This window comes from Mobula hypostoma, chromosome 13 (genome assembly GCF_963921235.1).
Source record: "Mobula hypostoma chromosome 13, sMobHyp1.1, whole genome shotgun sequence".
Taxonomy (NCBI): Eukaryota; Metazoa; Chordata; class Chondrichthyes; order Myliobatiformes; family Myliobatidae; genus Mobula; species Mobula hypostoma.
The window spans coordinates 97486326-97513408 of NC_086109.1; the positions used below are offsets into that span (position 1 = coordinate 97486326).

At 44.5% G+C, this 27083-nt stretch overlaps 1 protein-coding gene across 2 annotated transcripts in view; it reads right to left on the minus strand.

The window, feature by feature from the left end:
- LOC134355829 (long-chain fatty acid transport protein 2-like) overlaps positions 1 to 27083 on the minus strand; it is a 69843-nt gene that overhangs the window by 13918 nt on the left and 28842 nt on the right. For both annotated transcript variants that reach the window (XM_063066313.1, XM_063066312.1), the window contains exons 5-6: positions 23456 to 23650; positions 504 to 594 (exon numbers count right to left, since the gene is read on the minus strand). In XM_063066313.1, the coding sequence (XP_062922383.1) occupies positions 504 to 594; positions 23456 to 23650 (286 nt within the window). The remainder of the gene's footprint in view (positions 1 to 503; positions 595 to 23455; positions 23651 to 27083) is intronic.

Consider the following 27083-nt stretch of genomic DNA (forward strand, 5'->3'; position numbering starts at 1 on the left):
ACAAGGATGATTCCAGGAATGAAAGGGTTATCATATGAGGAACGTTTGATAGCTCTTGGACTGTACTCACTGGAGTTTAGAGCAATGAGAGATAGAGTGGATATGGACAGGATGTTTCCTATAATGGGGCAGTCTAGGAGCAGAGGACACAGCCTCAGAATAGAGGGACATCCATTTATAACAGAGAAGAGACGGATTTTCTTTAGCCAAAGAGTAGTGAATCGGTGGAATTCATTGCCACAAATGGCTGTGGAGGCCTAGTCATTGGGTATATTTTAAAGCTGAGGTTAGTAGGCTCTTGATTAGTCAGGGTATCAAAGGTTTTGGGGAGAAGGCAGCAGAATGGGGTTCAGAGAGGGATAGTAAATTTGCCATGATGGAATGGCAGAGCAGACTTGATGGGCCAAATGGACTAATCCTGCTGCTAATTTCTTCAAGACCATAAGGCAGAATGAAGCTCCACAATCAGAATGATAACTAACGTGGCCAGTACCACCTCTTACCTGTTGCCACTTCAATGCAGCGGCCATTGGCATCTCGCACCGGAGCCTCCCGCACAGCATCGTACTTCACCAAGTGAAAACCGTAAAACCACTGACAGGGGAAACACCAGTAGGAGAGTGAAGTGTTAGTGACAGGACACCAGTCCGACAGCAAGTTGCCACAGTATCTTGGTAAGTGACAAAAGTAGGCCACACTGGAAGCCTGCAGGTATCAGCCAGTCTGTCTAATCAGATTTACACTAGCCACTTGGCACTGGCTCCCTCTATAGTTTAGAATTGATTTTAAAGTTCTCTTACTTGTTTTTAAAGTTCTCATTAGTCTGGGACACAGAATCACATTGCTTTATAATCTTGCTCGAGCTCTCAGGTCTTCCTCCAACAGTCTGTTAAATTTAAACAATCTCCCTCAAAAGATAGTTGGCAGGTTAGCTTTTCTGAACTACGCTCGTAAACCAGGGAATTTAATATTTGATAAACAGATGGGATGCAGACTGTCGACACTTTAAACGCTTAGTCATTGAACCTTGCTTTTAAACAGCAACTTTTTTGTCTTTTACTTTCATGTTTATTTTTACTTTCATGTTTCCACTTTATTCCAATGTAAAGCACTTTGAACTATATCATCTGAATGAAAAGTGCTCAATAAATAAATTGTTATAGCCACTCCAGACCAGTGGCTGGGAGTTATCGCGTGCGTCCACCCATCATTCAACAGGCAGTATAGAGAGTGAGAAAGGTCTGATAGCCAGATATAATTTATATCAATGCAAGAAATCTGACAGGTGAGGCAGATGAACTCAGTGAACAGGTCAGTATGGGACGGAGGGAAGGGTGCTGTGGGTGAATGGGTCAGTATGGGACGGAGGGAAGGGTGCTGTGGGTGAATGGGTCAGTATGGGACAGAGGGAAGGGTGCTGTGGGTGAATGGGTCAGTATGGGACGGAGGGAAGGGTGCTGTGGGTGAATAGATCAGTATGGGACAGAGGGAAGGATGCTGTGGGTGAATGGGTCGGTATGGGACGGAGGGAAGGGTGCTGTGGGTGAATGGGTCAGTATGGGACAGAGGGAAGGGTGCTGTGGGTGAATGGGTCAGTATGGGACCGAGGGAAGGGTGCTGTGGGTGAATGGGTCAGTATGGGACAGAGGGAAGGGTGCTGTGGGTGAATGGATCAGTATGGGACAGAGGGAAGGGTGCTGTGGGTGAATGGATCAGTATGGGGCAGAGGGAAGGGTGCTGTGGGTGAATGGATCAGTATGGGACAGAGGGAAGGGTGCTGTGGGTGAATGGGTCAGTATGGGACAGAGGGAAGGGTGCTGTGGGTGAATGGGTCAGTATGGGACAGAGGGAAGGGTGCTGTCGGTGAATGGATCAGTATGGGACAGAGGGAAGGGTGCTGTGGGTGAATCGGTCGGTATGGGACAGAGGGAATGGTGCTGTGGGTGAATGGGTCAGTATGGGACAGAGGGAAGGGTGCTGTGGGTGAATGGGTCGGTATGGGACGGAGGGAAGGGTGCTGTGGGTGAATGGGTCAGTATGGGACAGAGGGAAGGGTGCTGTCGGTGAATGGGTCAGTATGGGACCGAGGGAAGGGTGCTGTGGGTGAATGGGTCAGTATGGGACAGAGGGAAGGGTGCTGTGGGTGAATGGATCAGTATGGGACAGAGGGAAGGGTGCTGTGGGTGAATGGGTCAGTATGGGACAGAGGGAAGGGTGCTGTGGGTGAATGGGTCAGTATGGGACAGAGGGAAGGGTGCTGTCGGTGAATGGATCAGTATGGGACAGAGGGAAGGGTGCTGTGGGTGAATGGGTCAGTATGGGACAGAGGGAAGGGTGCTGTGGGTGAATGGGTCAGTATGGGACAGAGGGAAGGGTGCTGTGGGTGAATGGATCAGTATGGGACAGAGGGAAGGGTGCTGTGGGTGAATCGGTCGGTATGGGACAGAGGGAATGGTGCTGTGGGTGAATGGGTCAGTATGGGGCAGAGGGAAGGGTGCTGTGGGTGAATGGGTCAGTATGGGACAGAGGGAAGGGTGCTGTGGGTGAATGGGTCAGTATGGGACAGAGGGAAGGGTGCTGTGGTTGAATGGGTCAGTATGGGACGGAGGGAAGGGTGCTGTGGGTGAATGGGTCAGTATGGGACGGAGGGAAGGGTGCTGTGGGTGAATCGGTCGGTATGGGACCGAGGGAAGGGTGCTGTGGGTGAATGGGTCAGTATGGGACAGAGGGAAGGGTGCTGTGGGTGAATGGATCAGTATGGGACAGAGGGAAGGGTGCTGTGGGTGAATGGGTCAGTATGGGACAGAGGGAAGGGTGCTGTGGGTGAATGGGTCAGTATGGGACAGAGGGAAGGGTGCTGTGGGTGAATGGGTCAGTATGGGACAGAGGGAAGGGTGCTGTGGGTGAATGGATCAGTATGGGACAGAGGGAAGGGTGCTGTGGGTGAATCGGTCGGTATGGGACAGAGGGAAGGGTGCTGTGGGTGAATGGGTCAGTATGGGACAGAGGGAAGGGTGCTGTGGGTGAATGGGTCAGTATGGGACAGAGGGAAGGGTGCTGTGGGTGAATGGGTCAGTATGGGACAGAGGGAAGGGTGCTGTGGGTGAATGGGTCAGTATGGGACAGAGGGAAGGGTGCTGTGGGTGAATGGGTCAGTATGGGACAGAGGGAAGGGTGCTGTGGGTGAATGGGTCAGTATGGGACAGAGGGAAGGGTGCTGTGGGTGAATGGGTCGGTATGGGACAGAGGGAAGGGTGCTGTGGGTGAATGGGTCAGTATGGGACAGAGGGAAGGGTGCTGTGGGTGAATGGGTCAGTATGGGACAGAGGGAAGGGTGCTGTGGGTGAATCGGTCGGTATGGGACAGAGGGAAGGGTGCTGTGGGTGAATGGGTCAGTATGGGACAGAGGGAAGGGTGCTGTGGGTGAATGGGTCGGTATGGGACAGAGGGAAGGGTGCTGTGGGTGAATGGGTCAGTATGGGACAGAGGGAAGGGTGCTGTGGGTGAATGGGTCAGTATGGGACCGAGGGAAGGGTGCTGTGGGTGAATCGGTCGGTATGGGACAGAGGGAAGGGTGCTGTGGGTGAATGGGTCAGTATGAGACAGAGGGAAGGGTGCTGTGGGTGGATGGGTCGGTATGGGACAGAGGGAAGGGTGCTGTGGGTGAATGGGTCAGTATGGGGCAGAGGGAAGGGTGCTGTGGGTGAATGGGTCAGTATGGGACAGAGGGAAGGGTGCTGTGGGTGAATGGGTCAGTATGGGACAGAGGGAAGGGTGCTGTGGTTGAATGGGTCAGTATGGGACAGAGGGAAGGGTGCTGTGGGTGAATGGGTCAGTATGGGACAGAGGGAAGGGTGCTGTGGGTGAATGGGTCGGTATGGGACAGAGGGAAGGGTGCTGTGGGTGAATGGGTCAGTATGGGACAGAGGGAAGGGTGCTGTGGGTGAATCGGTCGGTATGGGACAGAGGGAATGGTGCTGTGGGTGAATGGGTCAGTATGGGGCAGAGGGAAGGGGGCTGTGGGTGAATGGGTCGGTATGGGACGGAGGGAAGGGTGCTGTGGGTGAATGGGTCAGTATGGGATAGAGGGAAGGGTGCTGTGGGTGAATGGGTCAGTATGGGACCGAGGGAAGGGTGCTGTGGGTGAATGGGTCAGTATGGGACAGAGGGAAGGGTGCTGTGGGTGAATGGGTCGGTATGGGACAGAGGGAAGGGTGCTGTGGGTGAATGGGTCAGTATGGGACAGAGGGAAGGGTGCTGTGGGTGAATGGGTCAGTATGGGACAGAGGGAAGGGTGCTGTGGGTGAATCGGTCGGTATGGGACAGAGGGAAGGGTGCTGTGGGTGAATGGGTCAGTATGAGACAGAGGGAAGGGTGCTGTGGGTGGATGGGTCAGTATGGGACAGAGGGAAGGGTGCTGTGGGTGAATGGATCAGTATGGGACAGAGGGAAGGGTGCTGTGGGTGAATGGGTCAGTATGGGACAGAGGGAAGGGTGCTGTGGGTGAATGGATCAGTATGGGACAGAGGGAAGGGTGCTGTGGGTGAATGGATCAGTATGGGACAGAGGGAAGGGTGCTGTGGGTGAATGGGTCAGTATGGGATAGAGGGAAGGGTGCTGTGGGTGAATGGGTCGGTATGGGACAGAGGGAAGGGTGCTGTGGGTGAATGGGTCAGTATGGGATAGAGGGAAGGGTGCTGTGGGTGAATGGGTCAGTATGGGACCGAGGGAAGGGTGCTGTGGGTGAATCGGTCGGTATGGGACAGAGGGAAGGGTGCTGTGGGTGAATCGGTCGGTATGGGACAGAGGGAAGGGTGCTGTGGGTGAATGGGTCAGTATGGGACAGAGGGAAGGGTGCTGTGGGTGAATGGGTCGGTATGGGACAGAGGGAAGGGTGCTGTGGGTGAATGGGTCAGTATGGGATAGAGGGAAGGGTGCTGTGGGTGAATGGGTCAGTATGGGACCGAGGGAAGGGTGCTGTGGGTGAATCGGTCGGTATGGGACAGAGGGAAGGGTGCTGTGGGTGAATGGGTCAGTATGAGACAGAGGGAAGGGTGCTGTGGGTGGATGGGTCGGTATGGGACAGAGGGAAGGGTGCTGTGGGTGAATCGGTCAGTATGGGACAGAGGGAAGGGTGCTGTGGGTGAATGGGTCAGTATGGGACAGAGGGAAGGGTGCTGTGGGTGAATGGGTCAGTATGGGACGGAGGGAAGGGTGCTGTGGGTGAATCGGTCGGTATGGGACAGAGGGAAGGGTGCTGTGGGTGAATGGGTCAGTATGAGACAGAGGGAAGGGTGCTGTGGGTGAATCGGTCGGTATGGGACAGAGGGAAGGGTGCTGTGGGTGAATCGGTCGGTATGGGACAGAGGGAAGGGTGCTGTGGGTGAATGGGTCAGTATGAGACAGAGGGAAGGGTGCTGTGGGTGAATCGGTCGGTATGGGACAGAGGGAAGGGTGCTGTGGATGAATGGGTCAGTATGGGACAGAGGGAAGGGTGCTGTGGGTGAATGGGTCAGTATGAGACAGAGGGAAGGGTGCTGTGGGTGAATCGGTCAGTATGAGACAGAGGGAAGGGTGCTGTGGGTGAATCGGTCAGTATGGGACAGAGGGAAGGGTGCTGTGGGTGAATCGGTCAGTATGGGACGGAGGGAAGGGTGCTGTGGGTGAATGGGTCAGTATGGGACAGAGGGAAGGGTGCTGTGGGTGAATGGGTCAGTATGGGACGGAGGGAAGGGTGCTGTGGGTGAATCGGTCAGTATGGGACAGAGGGAAGGGTGCTGTGGGTGAATGGGTCAGTATGGGACGGAGGGAAGGGTGCTGTGGGTGAATCGGTCGGTATGGGACAGAGGGAAGGGTGCTGTGGGTGAATGGGTCCCTCCAATATTTCACCTTTCACCTTAAACTCATCACCCAGGAGAGACATTGAAAACTTCGCCGAGTGATGTCAGAACAGCAGCCTCTCGCCCAGCAGACCAAGGAGCTAATGGTAGACTTCAGGAGAGGGGAACCAGAGGTCCAACAGCCAGTCCTCATTGGAGGATCGGAGGTGGAGAGGGTTAGTAACCTTAAATCCCTGGGTGTCACGACCTGAAAGGACTTGTCCTGGTCCCATCATATAAATATAATTGCAAAGAAAACACGACAGCACCTCTACTTCCTTAGAAGGGTGCCAGGATTCGGCATGACATCATAAACCTTGACAAACCTCTATAGATGAGTAGAGGTGAGTACACTAACTGGCTGCACCATGGGGACACCAATGACTTGAATGGAAAATTTTACAAAAGGTAGTGGATTCAGCCCAGTACATCACGGGTTACATTACATGTCAACGATTTGGATGATGGAATTGATTGTTGCAAAGTTTGCAGACGATATAGGAAGGATGTGGAAGCAATGGAAAGGGTACAGAGGAGATTTACCAGGATGCTGCCTGGTTTAGAGAGTATGCATTATGATCAGAGATTAAGAGAGCTAGGGCTTTACTCTTTGGAGAGAAGGAGGATGAGAGGAGACATGATGGAGGTGTACAAGATAATAAGAGGAATAGATAGAGTGGATAGCCAGTGCCTCTTCCCCAGGGCACCACTGCTCAATACAAGAGGACATGGCTTTAAGGTAAGGGGTGGGAAGTTCAAGGGGGATATTAGAGGACGGTTTTTTACTCAGAGAGTGGTTGGTGCGTGGAATGCACTGCCTGAGTCAGTGGTGGAGGCAGATACACTAGTGAAGTTTAAGAGACTACTAGACAGGTGACTTTAAACTAGAATGGTTGGGGGGTGGGAATCAAATTAAAGCGGCTAGGTGTGAGGAGGTTAGTTCACAACAGAGGGATGGGAACCAGTGCAGAGAGACAGAGGAGTGTAAAGTGAGCATAGAAGCAAAAAGTACAAAGGGGAAAAGTAAAAGTGGCAGGCCGACAAATCCAGGGCAAGCATTAAAAAGGGCTAAGAGAGTTGTAAAAGAGCGCCTGAAGGCTTTATGTGTCAATGCAAGGAGCATTCGTAATAAGGTGGATGAATTGAAAGTGCAGATTGTTATTAATGATTATGATATAGTTGGGATCACAGAGACATGGCTCCAGGGTGACCAGGGATGGGAGCTCAACGTTCAGGGATATTCAATATTCAGGAGGGATAGACACGAAGGAAGGGGAGGTGGGGTGGCGTTGCTGGTTAAAAAAGAGATTAACGCAATAGAAAGGAAGGACATAAGCCGGGAAGATGTGGAATCGATATGGGTAGAGCTGCGTAACACTAAGGGGCAGAAGACGCTGCTGGGAGTTGTGTACAGGCCACCTAACAGTAGTAGTGAGGTCGGAGATGGTATTAAACAGGAAATTAGAAATGTGTGCAATAAAGGAACAGCAGTTATAATGGGTGACTTCAATCTACATGTAGACTGGGTGAACCAAATTGGTAAAGGTGCTGAGGAAGAGGATTTCTTGGAATGTATGCGGGATGGTTTTTTGAACCAACATGTCGAGGAACCGACTAGAGAGCAGGCTATTCTGGACTGGGTTTTGAGCAATGAGGAAGGGTTAATTAGCGATCTTGTCGTGAGAGGCCCCTTGGGTAAGAGTGACCATAATATGGTGGAATTCTTCATTAACATGGAGAGTGACGTAGTTAATTCAGAAACAAAGGTTCTGAACTTAAAGAGGGGTAACTTTGAAGGTATGAGACATGAATTAGCTAAGATAGACTGGCAAATGACACTTCAAGGATTGACGGTGGATATGCAATGGCAGGCATTTAAAGGTTGCATGGATGAACTACAACAATTGTTCATCCCAGTTTGGCAAAAGAATAAATCAAGGAAGGTAGTGCACCCGTGGCTGACAAGAGAAATTAGGGATAGTATCAATTCCAAAGAAGTAGCATACAAATTAGCCAGAGAAAGTGGCTCACCTGAGGACTGGGAGAAATTCAGAGTTCAGCAGAGGAGGACAAAGGGCTTAATTAGGAAGGGGAAAAAAGATTATGAGAGAAAACTGGCAGAGAACATAAAAACGGACTGTAAAAGCTTTTATAGATATGTAAAAAGGAAAAGACTGATAAAGACAAATGTAGGTCCCCTGCAAAGAGAAACAGGTGAATTGATTATGGGGAGCAAGGACATGGCAGACCAATTGAATAATTACTTTGGTTCTGTCTTCACTAAGGAGGACATAAATAATCTTCCAGAAATAGTAAGGGACAGAGGGTCCAGTGAGATGGAGGAACTGAGCGAAATACATGTTAGTAGGGAAGTGGTGTTAGGTAAATTGAAGGGATTGAAGGCAGATAAATCCCCAGGGCCAGATGGTCTGCATCCCAGAGTGCTTAAGGAAGTGGCCCAAGAAATAGTGGATGCATTAGTGATAATTTTTCAAAACTCGTTAGATTCTGGACTAGTTCCTGAGGATTGGAGGGTGGCTAATGTAACCCCACTTTTTAAAAAAGGAGGGAGAGAGAAACCGGGGAATTATAGGCCGGTTAGCCTAACGTCGGTGGTGGGGAAACTGCTGGAGTCAGTTATCAAGGATGTGATAACAGCACATTTGGAAAGCGGTGAAATGATCGGACAAAGTCAGCATGGATTTGTGAAAGGAAAATCATGTCTGACGAATCTCATAGAATTTTTTGAGGATGTAACTAGTAGAGTGGATAGGGGAGAACCAGTGGATGTGGTATATTTGGATTTTCAAAAGGCTTTTGACAAGGTCCCACACAGGAGATTAGTGTGCAAACTTAAAGCACATGGTATTGGGGGTAAGGTATTGGTGTGGGTGGAGAATTGGTTAGCAGACAGGAAGCAAAGAGTGGGAATAAACGGGACCTTTTCAGAATGGCAGGCGGTGACTAGTGGGGTACCGCAAGGCTCAGTGCTGGGACCCCAGTTGTTTACAATATATATTAATGACTTGGATGAGGGAATTAAATGCAGCATCTCCAAGTTTGCGGATGACACGAAGCTGGGTGGCAGTGTTAGCAGTGAGGAGGATGCTAAGAGGATGCAGGGTGACTTGGATAGGTTGGGTGAGTGGGCAAACTCATGGCAGATGCAATTTAATGTGGATAAATGTGAAGTTATCCACTTTGGTGGCAAAAATAGGAAAACAGATTATTATCTGAATGGTGGCCGATTAGGAAAAGGGGAGGTGCAACGAGACCTGGGTGTCATTATACACCAGTCATTGAAAGTGGGCATGCAGGTACAGCAGGCGGTGAAAAAGGCGAACGGTATGCTGGCATTTATAGCGAGAGGATTCGAGTACAGGAGCAGGGAGGTACTACTGCAGTTGTACAAGGCCTTGGTGAGACCACACCTGGAGTATTGTGTGCAGTTTTGGTCCCCTAATCTGAGGAAAGACATCCTTGCCATAGAGGGAGTACAAAGAAGGTTCACCAGATTGATTCCTGGGATGGCAGGTCTTTCATATGAAGAAAGACTGGATGAACTGGGCTTGTACTCGTTGGAATTTAGAAGATTGAGGGGGGATCTGATTGAAACGTATAAGATCCTAAAGGGATTGGACAGGCTAGATGCGGGAAGATTGTTCCCGATGTTGGGGAGGTCTAGAACGAGGGGTCACAGTTTGAGGATAGAGGGGAAGCCTTTTAGGACCGAGGTTAGGAAAAACTTCTTCACACAGAGAGTGGTGAATCTGTGGAATTCTCTGCCACAGCAAACTGTTGAGGCCAGTTCATTAGCTATGTTTAAAAGGAAGTTAGATATGGCCCTTGTGGCTACAGGGGTCACGGGGTATGGAGGGAAGGCTGGGTTCTGAGTTGGATGATCAGCCATGATCATAATAAATGGCGGTGCAGGCTCGAAGGGCCGAATGGCCTACTCCTGCACCTATTTTCTATGTTTCTATATGGAGGAATTTAAGTTGGGGGCTTATATGGGAGGCAGGGTTTGAGGGTCAGCACAACATTGTGGGCCGAAGGGCCTGTACTGTGCTGTACTATTCTATGTTCTATGTTATATGAGATAGATGGAGGGGCAGGTAGTTTTGAGGAAGTAGAGAGGCTACAGAAGAACTTAGACCGGTTAGGAGAATGGGCAAAGAAATGGCGGATGGAATCCAGTGTCAGGATATTTATGTCATGAACTCTGGTAGAATTAAAAGGGAAGACTATTTTCCAAATGGAGAGAAAATACAAAAAAACTGATGTGGAAAGGGACTTGGGAGTCTTTGTGCAGGATTCTCTAAAGGTAAATGTGCAGGTTGAGTCTGTGGTGAGGAAGGCAAATACAATGATAGCATTCATTTCAAGAGGACTAGAATATAAAAGCAAGGATGTAATGTTGAGGCTTTATAAAGCTCCGGTCAGGCCTCACTTGAAGTATTGAGAGCAGTTTTAGATTATGAGAACACTCAGTCCTCGTTTATTGTCATTTATAAATGCATGCATGCATTAAGAAATGATACAATGTTCCTCCAGAGTGATATCACAGAAAAACAGGACAAACCAAAGACTAACACTGACAGAAACACATAATTATAACATATAGTTACAGCAGTGCAAAACAATACCATAACTTGATAAAGAACAGACCATGGGCACAGTTAAAAAAAAGTCTCAAAGTCCCCGAGTCGATCGACTCCCGAGTCCTCGATAGCGGGCGGCAAAAGGGAGAAACTCTCCCTGCCATAAACCTCCAGGCACCAACAACTGCCGATGCATTGGAAGCAGCCGACCACAGCCGACTCTGAGTCCGTCCATCCAAAAACTTCAGGCCTCCAACCAGCCCCTCCGATACAGCCTCCCGAGCGCCATCCTCTGCCGAGCGCCTTCAACCTCACCCGGCCGCCGAAACAAGCAAAGCCGAGGATTCGGGGCCTTCTCCTCCGGAGATTCCGGACCAGACAGAAGCAGCGGCAGTGAAGCGGGCAAATCAGAAGTTTCTCCAGAGGTTCCTCCATGCTCTCACGTCTGTCTTCATCAAATCAGATTTGTGCACAGTCCCCTGCTTGACAAATTACCGACATCACCACCGAAGTGGCCGCGCGCTCCTAGGATTAGGCTGCTTATCTTAGAAAGGATGTGCTGAAACTGGAGAGGGTTCAAAGGAGATTTATGAGAATGATTCCAGGATTGAATGGCTTCTCACATGAAGAGCATTTGACGGATCTGGGCCTGTATTCACTAGAATTCAGAAGAATGAGGGGTGACCTCATTGAAACCTATCGAATGGTGAAAGGCGTTAGAACAGAGACGAGGAGGAATTTCTTTAGCCTGAGAGTGGTGAATCTGTGGAATTTGTTGCCACAGGCAGCTGTGGAGGCCAGGTCTTTCTGTATACTTCAGGCAGAGGTTGATAGATTCTTCATTGGTCAGGGCATGAAAGGATACAGGAAGAAGGCAGGAGATTGGGGCTGAGAGGGAAATGGATCAGCCGTGATGAAATGGCAGAGCAGATTCGATGGGCCAAATGGCCTAATTCTGCTCCTATATCTTATGGGTAAAGCCGTCAACCATCTGCATGAAACGCTGTCGTAGGAAAGCAGCGTCCATCAAAGATCATCACCACCCAGGGCATGCTCTTTTCTTGCTGCTGCCATCAGGTAGAAGATACAATTGCCTCAGGACTCACATCACCAGGTTCAAGCATAGTTACTACCCCTCAACCATCAGGCTCTTGAACAAAAGAGGATAACTACACTCATTTATTGGAATATTCCCACAAACCACAGAGATAAGGTCTCTTTATCTGGTTATTTCATGCTCTCATTATTTATTGCTATTTATTTATATTTGTATTTCCACAGTATGTTGTCCTCTCTGCTCTTTGCGCTTTCATTGATCCTTTTTACAGATTTGCTAAGTATGCCTGCAGGAAAACGAATCTCAGGCTTGTATGTGGTGACATGTACAAACTCTGATAATAAGTTTTACTTTTCATGTTATGAGAGACAAAGATAAAGTAATAGAAACGACAGCACAGGCAAGGCCCTTCTGCCCATCAAATCCATGCCATATTATTGTTCTTCCTAGTCCCCGGCCACAGTCAGCCATACCCCTCCCATCCAAATTTCTCTTTCTTTCTTTCTTTTTTTTTCTTTTCAAATCTTTTTATTACATATATATATATATAGGAAAAATAACATGAGTACATCTAAGTAACAACACTTACAATGCCTCAAAAAAAAACATCATCTTAAAGATTGAAAACAAAATTTTGTGATAACAAAACAAAACCTACTGAGCAGAAAAGTGAGAAAAAAAACGAGAACCCATTAGGTGTACAACCCCGGAGCCATGCATCATACAAAAAGCTTCTAAAAATAAACATCAAACCGCCAGCAAGAAAAGAAAATATACTAAAAAAATTTACAATTAGAGCGTGGGAAAATTATATCAATTAACTCAAATGATACTAACGGGCAAATGAGCCCCATCTTTTCTCAAAGTCAAATAAAGGTTCAAAGGCTCGACTTCTAATTTTCTCCAAACTAAGACATAGCATCACTTGAGAGAACCATTGTGACAAAGTGGGAGCTGATGTATCCTTCCACTTCAACAAAATGGCCCTCCTAGCTATCAATGTAACAAATGCAATAACATGTTGGTCAGACACCGAAATACCATGAATATTTTGAGGAACTATTCCAAAAAGCACAGTTAATTTATTAGGTTGTAAATTAATTTTAAGTGCTTTAGAAATTGTTGAGAAAACCGACTTCCAGAACTGTTCCAATATAGAACAAGACCAAAACATATGTGTCAGTGTAGCTATCTCAGTTTTACATCTATCACAATGACTATCAACATTAGGAAAGATTTTAGAAAGTCTCTCCTTTGTCAAATGATAACAATGTACAATTTTAAATTGAATCAGTGAATGACTAGCACAAATTGAAGAAGTTAACCAACTTCAATATCCGCATCCAATCCTCCATCATAAAAGTCAAATTAAGTTCCTTTTCCCAATCCTGTTTAATCTTAGACAAAGGACGCTTATCCCATTGTAATAGTAAATTATAAATTCTTCCGATAGAACACTTAATCAAAGGATTCATACTCATAATAGTATCTAACAGGTCAGCCTCCAATATGTAAGGAAAATTACTTAAATATTTTTGTAAAAAATATCTAACTTGAAGGTATTGCAGAAAGTGTGAGTATGAAATGGAATATTTATCAATTAATTGTTCAAAGGACATCAATCTATCTTCTTTAAATAAATCCAAAAAAGAATTAATACCTTTATTTTTCCAAAGTAAAAAAATTGGATCACTCAAAGAAGGCTTAAAAAAGTAATTCTGGTAAATTAAACTACAAAGTTTAAATTTTTTAAGATTAAAAAAAATTACGGAACTGGAGCCAAATTTGTAAAGAATACTTAATCACAGGATATAGGTTTAAATTAACAACTTTACCTAATTGCATAGGTAAAGGAGCCCCCAATAACAAGGTTAAATAAAACTGTTTTAAAACTTTTAGTTCCAGGTCTACCCAAATTGGCCGATCAGTCTTATCAACCTAGTAAAACCAAAAAGACATATATCGCAGATTAACAGCCCAATAATACATTCTAAAATTAGGCAAAGCAAGACCTCCATCCTTTTTCAATTTTTGTAAATGACATTTACTAATTCTTGGTCTTTTATTATTCCAAATAAAAGATAAAATGATAGAATCAATCCGATCAAAAAACTTCCTAGTCAAAAAAACAGGAATATTCTGCAATAAATATAAAAATTTCGGTAGAATCATTATTTTAACTATATGAACACAACCAACAAGTGAAAATGTAAGTGGACTCCATCTACTAAATAAATACTTCATAGAGTCTACTAAAGGAACAAAATTAGCTTTATAAAGATCCTTATATTTCTTAGTAATTATAATACCTAAATATCTAAAAGACTCTGAAATTTTAAAAGGAGTACTATCATATATAGAAACAGAATCATTTAAAGGAAACAATTCACTTTTACTAAAATTAATTTTATATCCTGAAAAACCTCTGAATTCTTTAAATAATTATAGCAGGGCAGGAATGGATTCATCAGGGTTAGATATATAAACCATTAAATCATCAGCATAAAGAGAGACCTTATGCATGGTCTCATTCACAAAAATCCCATGGATATTTTTAGCCTCACGAAGAGCAATAGCAAGGGATTCTAATATTAAATTAAACAACAAAGAACTTAATGGACAGCCTTGCCTTGTCCCCCATGAAAGCTGAAAAAAAGGAGACCTACAATTGTTAGTAACAACAGTAGCAATAGGGGCTTTATGTATCATTTTAATCCAATTATTAAAATTAACATCAAAGCCAAATTTCTCTATAACATTGAATAAATATTTCCATTCGACATAGCGACCCTTTATAAAGCCTGTTTGATCTTCACAAATAATTTTACCCAAAATATTCTCCACCCATTATCTTTGACAAAATCTTAGCGTCAACATTTAGTACTGAAACAGGTCTATATGAAGCACAGTCAGTAGGATCTTTATCTTTTTTAAGAATTAAAGAAATAGAGGCCTCATAAAAAGTAGAGGGTAAGTCACCTTTCACAAAAGAATCCTTAAACATTTCCAACATATACGGAGAGAGCAACTTTCCAATTTTTTAATAAAATTCTACGGGATAGCCATCAAGTCCTGGGGACTTACCAGATTGCATTGAAAAAGTAGCTTTATGAATTTCGGCTTCAGTAATTTGAGCATCGAGAATCTTTTGATCCTCAGCCGAAATTTTAGGAAAAACAATCTTTCGTAAAAAAGCATTCATTTTAGAGGAATCTAACGGACATTGAGATTTATATAGCTCAGCATAAAAATTTTATTAATTTCCTCATATTCCTGAGCTAAGGTACCATCTTTCCTACGAATTTTCATGATTTGCCTTTTGGCTGCAGCCATTTTTAATTGAGATGCAAGCAGTTTATTATGCTTATCTCCAGACATATAAAATTGGCTCTTTAACTTAAGCAAATAACCTTCAATGGGATGAGCTAATAACAGGTTATACTGTGATTGAAGTTCCACCCTTTGTTTAAATAAATTAGTATTGGGGGAAATTGCATTAATATTATCTAAACCTTTAATTTGTTTTGAAATTCTATCTAATTCTGCTTTAGTTTGTTTTTTAAGTTTAGCTGAATAAGAAATAATCTGACCACGTAAAACTGCTTTAAATGTATCCCATATAACTAATTTAGACATACCCCCTATATCATTAAAAAGAAAAAATTCTTTTATCTGGGTTTCAATGAAAGTGACAAAGTCAGAGTTTTGCAATAATGTCTGAGACATGCGCCAAGATGGGCGGGCAAGAGTGACATCATCAAATTCAAAAGACAAACTCAGAGACGCATGATCAGATATAGCAATAGCATCATATTCGCAAGTTTTAACACTAGGCAAGAAGCGGGGTTCGATTATAATATAATCGATCCTTGAATATTTTCTATAGACATGTGAGAAGAAAGAATATTCTCTATTGTTGGGATGAAGATACCTCCACAAATCAATCAACCCAAAATCAATCAAAAAGGAATTAATAAATGACGCAGATCGATTTGGAAGTCGCTGATTGGGTGAGCTCTAATCAATCATAGGATTTAAACAACAATTAAAATCCCCACCCATTATGAGCATATATTCATTTAAGTCAGGCAGTAAAGCAAATACCTTTTTAAAAAAAGAAGGATCTTCTAAGTTAGGACGATGCAAATTAACCAAAACAACTTTTCTGTTACAGATTGTTCCTTTAACAATTAAAAATCTACCATTAGAATCTGATTCAATAGTGCTGCGTAACACTAAGGGGCAGAAGACACTGGTGGGAGTTGTGTACAGGCCACCTAACAGTAGTAGTGAGGTCGGAGATGGTATTAAACAGGAAATTAGAAATGTGTGCAATAAAGGAACAGCAGTTATAATGGGTGACTTCAATCTACATGTAGATTGGGTGAACCAAATTGGTAAAGGTGCTGAGGAAGAGGATTTCTTGGAATGTATGCGGGGTGGTTTTTTGATCCAACATGTCGAGGAACCAACTAGAGAGCAGGCTATTCTGGACTGGGTTTTGAGCAATGAGGAAGGGTTAATTAGCAATCTTGTCGTGAGAGGCCCCTTGGGTAAGAGTGACCATAATATGGTGGAATTCTTCATTAAGATGGTGAGTGACATAGTTAATTCAGAAACAAAGGTTCTGAACTTAAAGAGGGGTAACTTTGAAGGTATGAGACGTGAATTAGCTAAGATAGACTGGCAAATGACACTTAAAGGATTGACGGTGGATATGCAATGGCAAGCATTTAAAGGTTGCATGGATGAACTACAACAATTGTTCATCCCAGTTTGGCAAAAGAATAAATCAAGGAAGGTAGTGCACCCGTGGCTGACAAGAGAAATTAGGGATAGTATCAATTCCAAAGAAGAAGCATACAAATTAGCCAGAGAAAGTGGCTCACCTGAGGACTGGGAGAAATTCAGAGTTCAGCAGAGGGGGACAAAGGGCTTAATTAGGAAGGGGAAAAAAGATTATGAGAGAAAACTGGCAGGGAACATAAAAACGGACTGTAAAAGCTTTTATAGATATGTAAAAAGGAAAAGACTGGTAAAGACAAATGTAGGTCCCCTGTAGACAGAAACAGGTGAATTGATTATGGGGAGCAAGGACATGGCAGACCAATTGAATAATTACTTTGGTTCTGTCTTCACTAAGAAGGACATAAATAATCTTCCAGAAATAGTAGGGGACAGAGGGTCCAGTGAGATGGAGGAACTGAGCGAAATATATGTTAGTAGGGAAGTGGTGTTAGGTAATTGAAGGGATTGAAGGCAGATAAATCCCCAGGGCCAGATGGTCTGCATCCTAGAGTGCTTAAGGAAGTAGCCCAAGAAATAGTGGATGCATTAGTGATAATTTTTCAAAACTCGTTAGATTCTGGACTAGTTCCTGAGGACTGGAGAGTGGCTAATGTAACCCCACTTTTTAAAAAAGGAGGGAGAGAGAAACCGGGGAATTATAGACCGGTTAGCCTAACGTCGGTGGTGGGGAAACTGCTGGAGTCAGTTATCAAGGATGTGATAACAGCACATTTGGAAAGCGGTGAAATCATCAGACAAAATCAGCATGGATTTGTGAAAGGAAAATCATGTCTGACGAATCTCATTGAATTTTTTGAGGATGTAACTAGTAGAGTGGATAGGGGAGAACCAGTGGATGTGGTATATTTGGATTTTCAAAAGGCTTTTGACAAGGTCCCACACAGGAGATTAGTGTGCAAACTTAAAGCACACGGTATTGGGGGTAAGGTATTGATGTGGATGGAGAATTGGTTAGCAGACAGGAAGCAAAGAGTGGGAATAAACGTGACCTTTTCAGAATGGCAGGCGGTGATTAGTGGGGTACCACAAGGCTCAGTGCTGGGACCCCAGTTGTTTACAATATATATTAAAGACTTGGATGAGGGAATTAAATGCAGCATCTCCAAGTTTGCGGATGACACGAAGCTGGGTGGCAGTGTTAGCTGTAAGGAGGATGCTAAGAGGATGCAGAGTGACTTGGATAGGTTGGGTGAGTGGGCAAATTCATGGCAGATGCAATTTAATGTGGATAAATGTGAAGTTATCCACTTTGGTGGCAAAAATAGGGAAACAGATTATTATCTGAATGGTGGCCGATTAGGAAAAGGGGAGGGTCAACGAGACCTGGGTGTCATTATACACCAGTCATTGAAAGTGGGCATGCAGGTACAGCAGGCGGTGAAAAAGGCGAATGGTATGCTGGCATTTATAGCGAGAGGATTCGAGTACAGGAGCAGGGAGGTACTACTGCAGTTGTACAAGGCCTTGGTGAGACCACACCTGGAGTATTGTGTGCAGTTTTGGTCCCCTAATCTGAGGAAAGACATCCTTGCCATAGAGGGAGTACAAAGAAGGTTCACCAGATTGATTCCTGGGATGGCAGGACTTTCATATGAAGAAAGACTGGATGAACTGGGATTGTACTTGTTGGAATTTAGAAGATTGAGGGGGCATCTGATTGAAACGTATAAAATCCTAAAGGGATTAGACAGGCTAGATGCAGGAAGATTGTTCCCGATGTTGGGGAAGTCCAGAACAACGGGTCACAGTTTGAGGATAAAGGGGAAGCCTTTTAGGACCGAGAATAGGAAAAACTTCTTCACACAGAGAGTGGTGAATCTGTGGAATTCTCTGCCACAGGAAACAGTTGAGGCCAGTTCATTGGCTATATTTAAGAGGGAGTTAGATATGGCCCTTGTGGCTACGGGGGTCAGGGGGTATGGAGGGAAGGCTGGTGCGGGGTTCTGAGTTGGATGATCAGCCATGATCATACTGAATGGTGGTGCAGGCTCGAAGGGCCGAATGGCCTACTCCTGCACCTATTTTCTATGTTTCTATGTTTCTAATACCCTCTTGAATAAATATATTAGGTTTAATGAAAATAGACACGCCTTTTGTTTTACTCTGAGAAGTAGAGTGGAATTGCAAACCATTCCACCACCTAAAAAATCTATTTTGATCTCCCACCCTGATATGTGTCTCTTGAGCAAAAATTATATCAGGTTGGAATCGGTTAATAATTTTAAAAGTCTTCTTTCATTTAATACGATGATTCCAACCACGTACATTCCAACTTATTATATTAATCCGTTTGAACAGCATACTATAATTTCATTCTACTTTATAGAAAACATAGAAAATAGGTGCAGGAGTAGGCCATTTGGCCCTTCGAGCCTGCACCGCCATTTATTATGATCATGGCTGATCATCCAACTCAGAACCCTACACAAGCCTTCCCTCCACACCCTCTGATCCCCCTAGCCACAAGGGCCATATCTAACTCCCTCTTAAACATAGCCAATGAACTGGCCTCAACTGTTTCCTGTGGCAGAGAATTCCACAGATACACCACTCTCTGTGTGAAGAAGTTTTTCCTAATCTCAGTCCTAATAGGCTTCGCCTTTATCATCAAACCGTGACCTCTCGTTCTGGACTTCCCCAACATCGGGAACAATCTTCCTGCATCTAGCCTGTCCAATCCCTTTAGGATCTTATACGTTTCAACAGATCCCCCCTCAATCCTCTAAAATCCAACGAGTACAAGCCTAGTTCATCCAGTCTTTCTTCATATGAAAGTCCTGCCATCCCAGGAATCAATCTGGTGAACCTTCTTTGTACTCCCTCTATGGCAAGGATGTCTTTCCTCAGATTAGGGGACCAAAACTGCACACAATACTCCAGGTGTGGTCTCACCAAGGCCTTGTACAACTGCAGTAGTACCTCCCTGCTCCTGTACTCAAATCCTCTTGGTATAAATGCCAGCATACCATTCGCCTTTTTCACCGCCTGCTGTACCTGCATGCCCACTTTCAATGACTGGTGTATAATGACACCCAGGTCTCGTTGACCCTCCCCTTTTCCTAATCGGCCACCATTCAGATAATAATCTGTTTTCCTATTTTTGCCACCAAAGTGGATAACTTCACATTTATCCACATTAAATTGCATCTGCCATGAATTTGCCCACTCACCCAACCTATCCAAGTCACCCTGCATCCTCTTAGCATCCTCCTCACAGCTAACACTGCCACCCAGCTTCGTGTCATCCGCAAACTTGGAGCTGCTGCATTTAATTCCTCATCCAAGTCATTAATATATATTGTAAACAACTAGGGTCCCAGCACTGAGCCTTGTGGTACCCCACTAGTCACTGCCTGCCATTCTGAAAAGGTCCCGTTTATTCCCACTCTTTGCTTCCTGTCTGCTAACCAATTCTCCATCCACATCAATACCTTACCCCCAATACCGTGTGCTTTAAGTTTGCACACTAATCTCCTGTGTGGGACCTTGTCAAAAGCCTTTTGAAAATCCAAATATACCACATCCACTGGTTCTCCCCTATCCACTCTACTAGTTACATCCTCAAAAAATTCTATGAGATTCGTCAGACATGATTTTCCTTTCACAAATCCATGCTGACTTTGTCCGATCATTTCACCGCTTTCCAAATGTGCTGTTATCACATCCTTGATAACTGACTCCAGCAGTTTCCCCACCACCGACGTTTATACATGCACAAAGCACATACCAATACAGGATGATCAAAGATGGCAGCGATGAAGACTACAACCAAATAGAAAACACGCATGCTCCGGAACCACCCAATGGGAAAAAACTAACTCTAAACCCACCCACCCACACCGGGAAGCCCGAAAAAGGCAAGCGATCTACGATAGAATTCAAAGCTGCTGACTGCTCTGTCTGTGTTTTCTTTCCCTCCCCCCAGTTATTAAAAAAGTAGAGTGACCTTGTGAGAAAGACAATAAAGTCTCAGGAGAAAAAAGTATTTACATTCCATCGACTGATAAACAAGAAAGAACCAAATAATGTTATCTCTTAGAGAGAAAATCCAGCGCCATGTTTAAGTTTAATATTAATTCCCTAAAAAAGCTTTAAATTCAATTATAAAATGTTATAATAAAACAGAAAAATATATAAAAAGCCCTATTAGTAGGGAAAACTACCAATTAGCTACCAAGTATTAAATTAAAGGAACAAATCGCCTTATCTTCTTCCCTCAGTCATAAAATGTCCAGAGATCATTTCAGCAGAGATACTTAAACCATAAACCTTTCCAAAGGGAAACCAATAATATGTAATAAAGAACAACTCCCCTTGTTCTTTATTTAGACTATCGATGAAATATATAAGTGACCTTCACAAATCTTCTTCCCAAAATGTGAATAATATAGAAATAGCCAAACAGCCTTTCAGACGGATCATTCCACAGCGATGTTGGTGACAGCGGCAGGCAAAGCCTGAACAAAATCCAGTGCAGATTTTGGATCAAAAAAAGTACGAGGAGGAGAATTAGCAGGGAAAATTTTAATTCTTGTTGGATACCTCAAAGATGGGAAAAGATTCTTATCATATGCTTGTTTCATTACCAGGACAAATTTTGATCTTTGTTCCATTATCTCTGTTGGATAATCTTCTTAGAAGCGGAGCTCAGATTCCATAAATCTAAAAACTCTCTGTTTTCTTGCCTGTCGTATTATTTGATCTTTAATTTTAAAGTGATGAAAGCAAACCAGAACAGATCTTGGTTTACTAGAGTCCTTCGATTTCAAGATAAACGCCCTGTGTGCCCTTTCTATAGCAGGCGGCTTTGATAGAATGGAAGGAAATAAAGTGTGGAAAAGCTTACCAAAGTAAGCCATTAGATCTGCATCTTCAGCTCCTTCCTGCAGCCCAACAATTCTTATATTCCTTCGTTGAGACCTAGTCTCCAGGTCTATGATCTTATTTTGATATCTTTCCAAATGAGTTGTAGCTTCAGACAGCTTTTGCTTAGTTACCTTCAATTCCCCCTCGTGTGAAATAACTTGAGTTTCCAGGTCTTTAAGTTTTCCCGGAAATGACTTCATTTCATTACTATTCTTTTCCAGTTGGTCTTTAACTGATCCATTCTGATCCTTAATTGAATTCAGTGTCCGAACGATATCTTCAGCCCACGATGGCATTTCATCAGATCTTTCCTTTTGCACCTTTCCTTTCCCATTACCTTTATCACTGAGTTCAGGTAAATTCTTCCCACTTCTTGTAGACATAGACATATTGATCACCCTCAAGAATCAACAAGTAAAAATTTTAAATTCAAAGCTTAAACTAGGGGGAAAGAAAGAAAACTAAGAGCAGCAGAAGAATACTGCCACTCCATTGACAGACGGGGCGGTCCCCAAATTTCTCATAGTCATTGAAATCGGGCTGGCATGCACCACTTGTGCTGGCAGCTCGTTCCACCCTCTCACCATCTTCCGAGTGAAGAAGATTCCCCTCATGTTCCCCTTAGACATTTCATCTTTATCCCATGACCTCCAGTTGTAGTCACACCCAACCACAGTGGAAAAAGCTTGCTTGCATTTATCCTGCCTCTCCCCCGCAAAATGGTGGATGATGACAGTCTTTTCCCCAGAGTAGGGGAGTCCAAACCTAGGGGGAATAGGTTGAGGGTGAGAGGGGACAGATCAAAAAGGGCAGCTTGTTCACCCAGAGAGTGGTGAATATATGGACTGATGTGCCCAAGGAAGTGGTTGAGGCAGGTTCAAGTATCATTTAAGAATTACTTGGAGCGGAACTTGGAGGGGAGGGGCCTGGAGGGATATGGATATAGCTGGTTGGTCAGCATGGACCTGTATCTATGCTGTATGGCTCTAGACCGGGGGTTCCCATGGACCCCTACCATTAACCAAGGGGTCCACGGATCATAGGTTGGGAACCCCTGCTCTATATTCTCAAAGGAACTCCTTGTTAACTGAGCTGACAGGGTCAGGATCACTGTTTGTCTTCAGGAAAGCAAAGTCAGATGATTTAGGGCAGATACCAAGAATCTGGTACCACTGGGGGATAACCAGGGCCCAGGATCAGGGTCACTGTTTGTCTGCCCTGAACAGACAAGCCAAAGGATTGTGAACGTTTGGAGTCCTTCCCTCCTGCATACGAGGCTGAGCCCAATTATAAGGGTGATGATGGACTCAGAGGAGCTGGCAGGACAGTGGTCAAGGGTGGGAAAGCCACACGTCAGATGACCTCCTGCTTCAATTCCCAAAGTCCTCTAGTTGTGCAGCCAAGTCAGTGGTACTACTTGGCTTTGCACCATCAAAGATCATTTCGACACGGAAAATCTTTATTGGGATTGGGTGAAGTGAAATTTCCTGTAATTTATTCCTGTTCTTGAAATGCAACTTGGTACTACAATAGTGACGGGGCTCCTCTTTGGAAGCAAAACATTACTGCACTAACTAAACACTTTCCAAAGATTTGAATGTAAAATGCAGGTGTGATGGAACATGGTTGTTCATCCAGCAGATGGATTCTGGACACCAAATGGTTCTGTTAGAACAAAAAAAATCTGCAGAACCAGATCACCTTTTGACGCCAGTTCACTGGAAATTGGACTTGGGGTTTTCTTACAAAATGCCTTTTTAAGAAGAGAAATGAAGGATCTTTGGTTGAAATAATTGAGCAGGCAAGGAAAGTCCACCAAAGCGGTGTGGAGATGGTGTAAAGGAGGAACACGGTGCCTGTCTGAGTGAATGAGTTCTATAAATGTGTCTGGAACAAGAGGTAAAGAGACATCCAATAGATATTACCCAACACACACAAAACACTGGAGAAACTCAGCAGGTCAAGGCACTATCTACTGAGAGGAATAAACAGTCCATGTTTCAGACCAAGAATCTCAATTGGAACTGGAAAGGAAGGTAGCAGAAGAAAGAATAAGTTGGGGGAGGGGAAGGAGTACAAGCTGGCAGGAGATGGGTGAGGGAGAAGGTGAGTGGGTGGGGGAAGAGGGGATAGGTGGAAGAGGTAAGGGCCAGAAGAAGAGAGAATATTACCCAAGGAAGCAATGTGGAAATAAATGTTATTTCACTTCCTCACACACAGTAGACTAGCAGCTGTTTCCTTACCTTAAGGAGGAAGTTTATGCGTCCAACAGCACCAATCTTGCCTGTGCAGTTCATGAAGCCAACGTTCCCTTCTGTTGCACCGTAAAACTCACAAATCTGAATGTTTCCAAACCGGTTTAAAAACTCTCTCCAGACGTCTGCCCGAAGACCATTCCCAAATGCCATCCGCACTTTGTGTTCCCGGTCGTTACTCCTCTACAAACAAAATTTAATCATCAATTCCGAAAGAAAAATCAGGCTGTAACTGTGCACATGGATGTAGATGGAAGATGTTTCACATTGTTTGTCAATGATTTAGGTAATGGAATTGATGGCTTTGTGGCAAAGTTTCCAGATGATACAAAAACAGGTGGAGGGGTAGGTAGTGCTGAGGAAGCAATGTGATTGCAGCAGGACTTAGACAAATTGGAAGAATGGGCAAAAAATGTGGCATATGGAATACAGTGTTGGAAAACGTATGATAATACATATTCGTAAAAGGAACAATAGTGCGGACTGTTATTTAAATGGTGAGAAGGTTCAGACATCACGGTTTAAACTCTGGGAATGAATGGGTTAACATATGAGGAGCGTTTGGCAGCTTTGGGCCTGTACTCACTGGAATTTAGAAGAATGCTGGGGGCCCTCATTGAAACCTACAGAATGTTGAAAGGACTAGATAGGGTGGTTATGGAGAGGATGTTTCCTGTGGTGAGGGTATCCAGAACTAGTGGGCACAACCTCAAAATTGAGGGCTGCCCTTTTAGAACAGGAGGTAAGGAGGAATTTTTTGAGCCAGAGAGTAGTGAATCTGTGGAATACTCTGCCACAGACTGTTGTAGAGGCCAAGTCCATGGGTATATTTAAGGCAGAAGTTGATCGGTCAGGACATCAAAGGATCTGGTGAGAAGGCAGGTGTATGGGGTTGAGTGTGATCTGGGATCAGCCATGGTGGTGCAGACTCGATGGGCCGAATGGCCTGATTCTGCTCTGATGGTCTTATGATTTCTGAGCCGGGGGAGCCCTGGCACCCAGTGCAACCCTTGACTTATCTATCCGGTGGTTATATTTTCAAAATTTGTCCCTTCTCTGTAATATGGTGAGAGATGTTGTAAGATTATGAAAGGAGATATTGAAACACATCCCTCTTCTTCTTTACGTTGGCTGCCAGTATAAGCAATTGTCCATTTATGTTCTACCCACATCAGTGCAGAGCAAAGTGTTTCCCCAGAGCAGAGGAACCTGAAACCCAAGGGCACAGGTCAAGGGTAACGGATAAAGAGTAGGTGGGGACCAAGGAGGATTGTTTTCACAAAGGGTGTAAATCCTAACCCTAATTCAAACACTTAACTAGAAGCTTGTTAAATGTTGTGAGTTTCTGCCTTACAATGTTTAATTTTTAATTACACACACTCAATGGCCACTTTATTAGGTACAGTTGCTCATTAATGCAAATATCTAATCAACCAATCGTGGTAGCAAACCTATGCATAAAAGCACGCCGACATGGTCAAGAGGTTCATTTGTTGTTCAGATCAAACATCAGAATGGGGAAGAATTGTGACCTAAGTGACCTTGACCATGGAATGATTCTTGGTGCCAGACTGGGTGGTTTGAGCATCTCAGAAACTGATCTCCTGGGATTCTTACGCACAACCGTGTTTACAGAGAATGGTGCAAAAAACAAAAACAAAAATCCAGTGAGTGGCAGATCTGTGGGTAAAAATGCCTTGTTAATGAGAGAGATCAGAGGAGAATGGCCAAACTGCTTCAAGTTGACAGGAAGGGAAATAACCATGTGTTACAACAGTGGCGTCAAGAAGAGCATCTTTGAACTCACATGTCGAATCTTGAAGTGGCTGGGCTACAGCAGCAGAAGACCATGAATGTACACTCAGTGGCCAGTTTATTAGGTACGCATACTACCCAATAAAGTGGAAACAGAGTCTATATTTCTTTTTGTAATTAGAGCTTTTTATGTACCACTGCTGCAGAACAACAGATTTCATGACACACATCAGTGAAATTAAACCGGATTCTGATACTCCACCTCTTTAGGTTGAGACTCTCACAATTCTTTGTTTCTAGGCAAGTGGTTGCAGCCAAATACTGGTCAATGGGACATAATGGTAAGCATAGACACTGTGGGCAGAATGGGCTGTTGCTGTGTGACTCAAACCAGGTAATTACCATTCAATTACCTCTCTAATCCGGGCAAGCAGTTACTGAACCCCAAACCAGTGCGAAGTCCCCAGGGAAGCCTGAGGCAGACATATTCTGCATCAGTGACACCGACGGACCCCCGTCCATGTCCCAGTGTCCACTCTCCATCTGCAGCCTCCAGCAGGAAAGGGTTAAAGAGATGCTACCTCTCACCACCATCACTCCCACTGTCAAGTGAACAGAACTTCCTCCACTTCAAAGAGTGTCCTTATTTAATGATTGTTGTTGCTTCGTCACAGAAGTCCACTTCTCATTGTCAGGAGCAGAACCTCAGTTGCTGGATGAGATGAACCACATTCTCCGTGCATTGCTACCTTTATCTTCCTGCTCCAATAGTTCAATGCAAAATGCTCAATACTTACTGGAAACTAAACTTGAATCTAATTCCTTCAACAAGGGGAGTGCTGTTCCCCTCTGGGAATGTTGGAGCCAGTCACAGACAGCCTCAGCTGCACCCACGCTCTCGGCAATACGAATTAGCACGAGAGGGCACAGGTTTAAGGTGCTTGGAAGTAGGTACAGAGGAGATGTCAGGGGTAAGTTTTTTTTTACGCAGAGAGTAGTGAGTGCGTGGAATAGGCTGCTGGCGATGGTGGTGGAGGCGGATACAATAGGGTCTTTTAAGAGACTCCTGGATAGGTACATGGAGCTTAGAAAAATAGAGGGCTATGGGTGACCCTAGGTAGTTCTGAGGCAAGAACATGTTCAGCATAGCTTTGTGGGCCAAAGGGCCTGTATTGTGCTGTCAGTTTTGTATGTTTCCATGTTTCTATGAACAGCAGGGAAGGGGCAAAAGTTCAGCCACTTACTTCCCTCAGAGTTTCTGCACAACTTGATGGGGTTGTCGAGAAGGTGTCTGGTATGCTGGCCTTCATTAGTTTGGAGACTGAGTTCAAGAAGGTCTTGAGTAGTCAGGGTGTCAAAGATTATGGGGGAAAGGCAGGAGAATGGGATTAAATGGGATAATAAATCAGCCATGATGGAATGGTGGAGCAGACTCGACAGGCCAAATGGTCTAATTCTGCTTCAATACTTTATGGTCCAAGAGCTGTGAGGTATGTTACCCACACTTGGGATATCGTGCCCAGTTCTGGTTACCTCGTTACAGGAAGGATGTGGATTTAGAGAGGGTGCAGGGATTTACCAGGATGCTGACTGGATTAGGGAGCACGTTTTAAGACGTTGGGTTGAGTGAGCCAGGGCTTTTCTCTGGAGTGAAAGAAGATGAGAATTCTCTTGATAGAGATGTATGTGATAAGATGCATAGACAGACTGGACTGCCAGGGTCTTTTCCCCAGGGTGGAAATAGCTAATACGAGAGGGCATAATTTTAAGGTGATTGGAAGAAGGGATGGGGGGGACATCAGAGGCAGGTTGTCTTTTTGACACAGAGCAGTGGGTGCATGGAACATGCTACCAAAGGTTG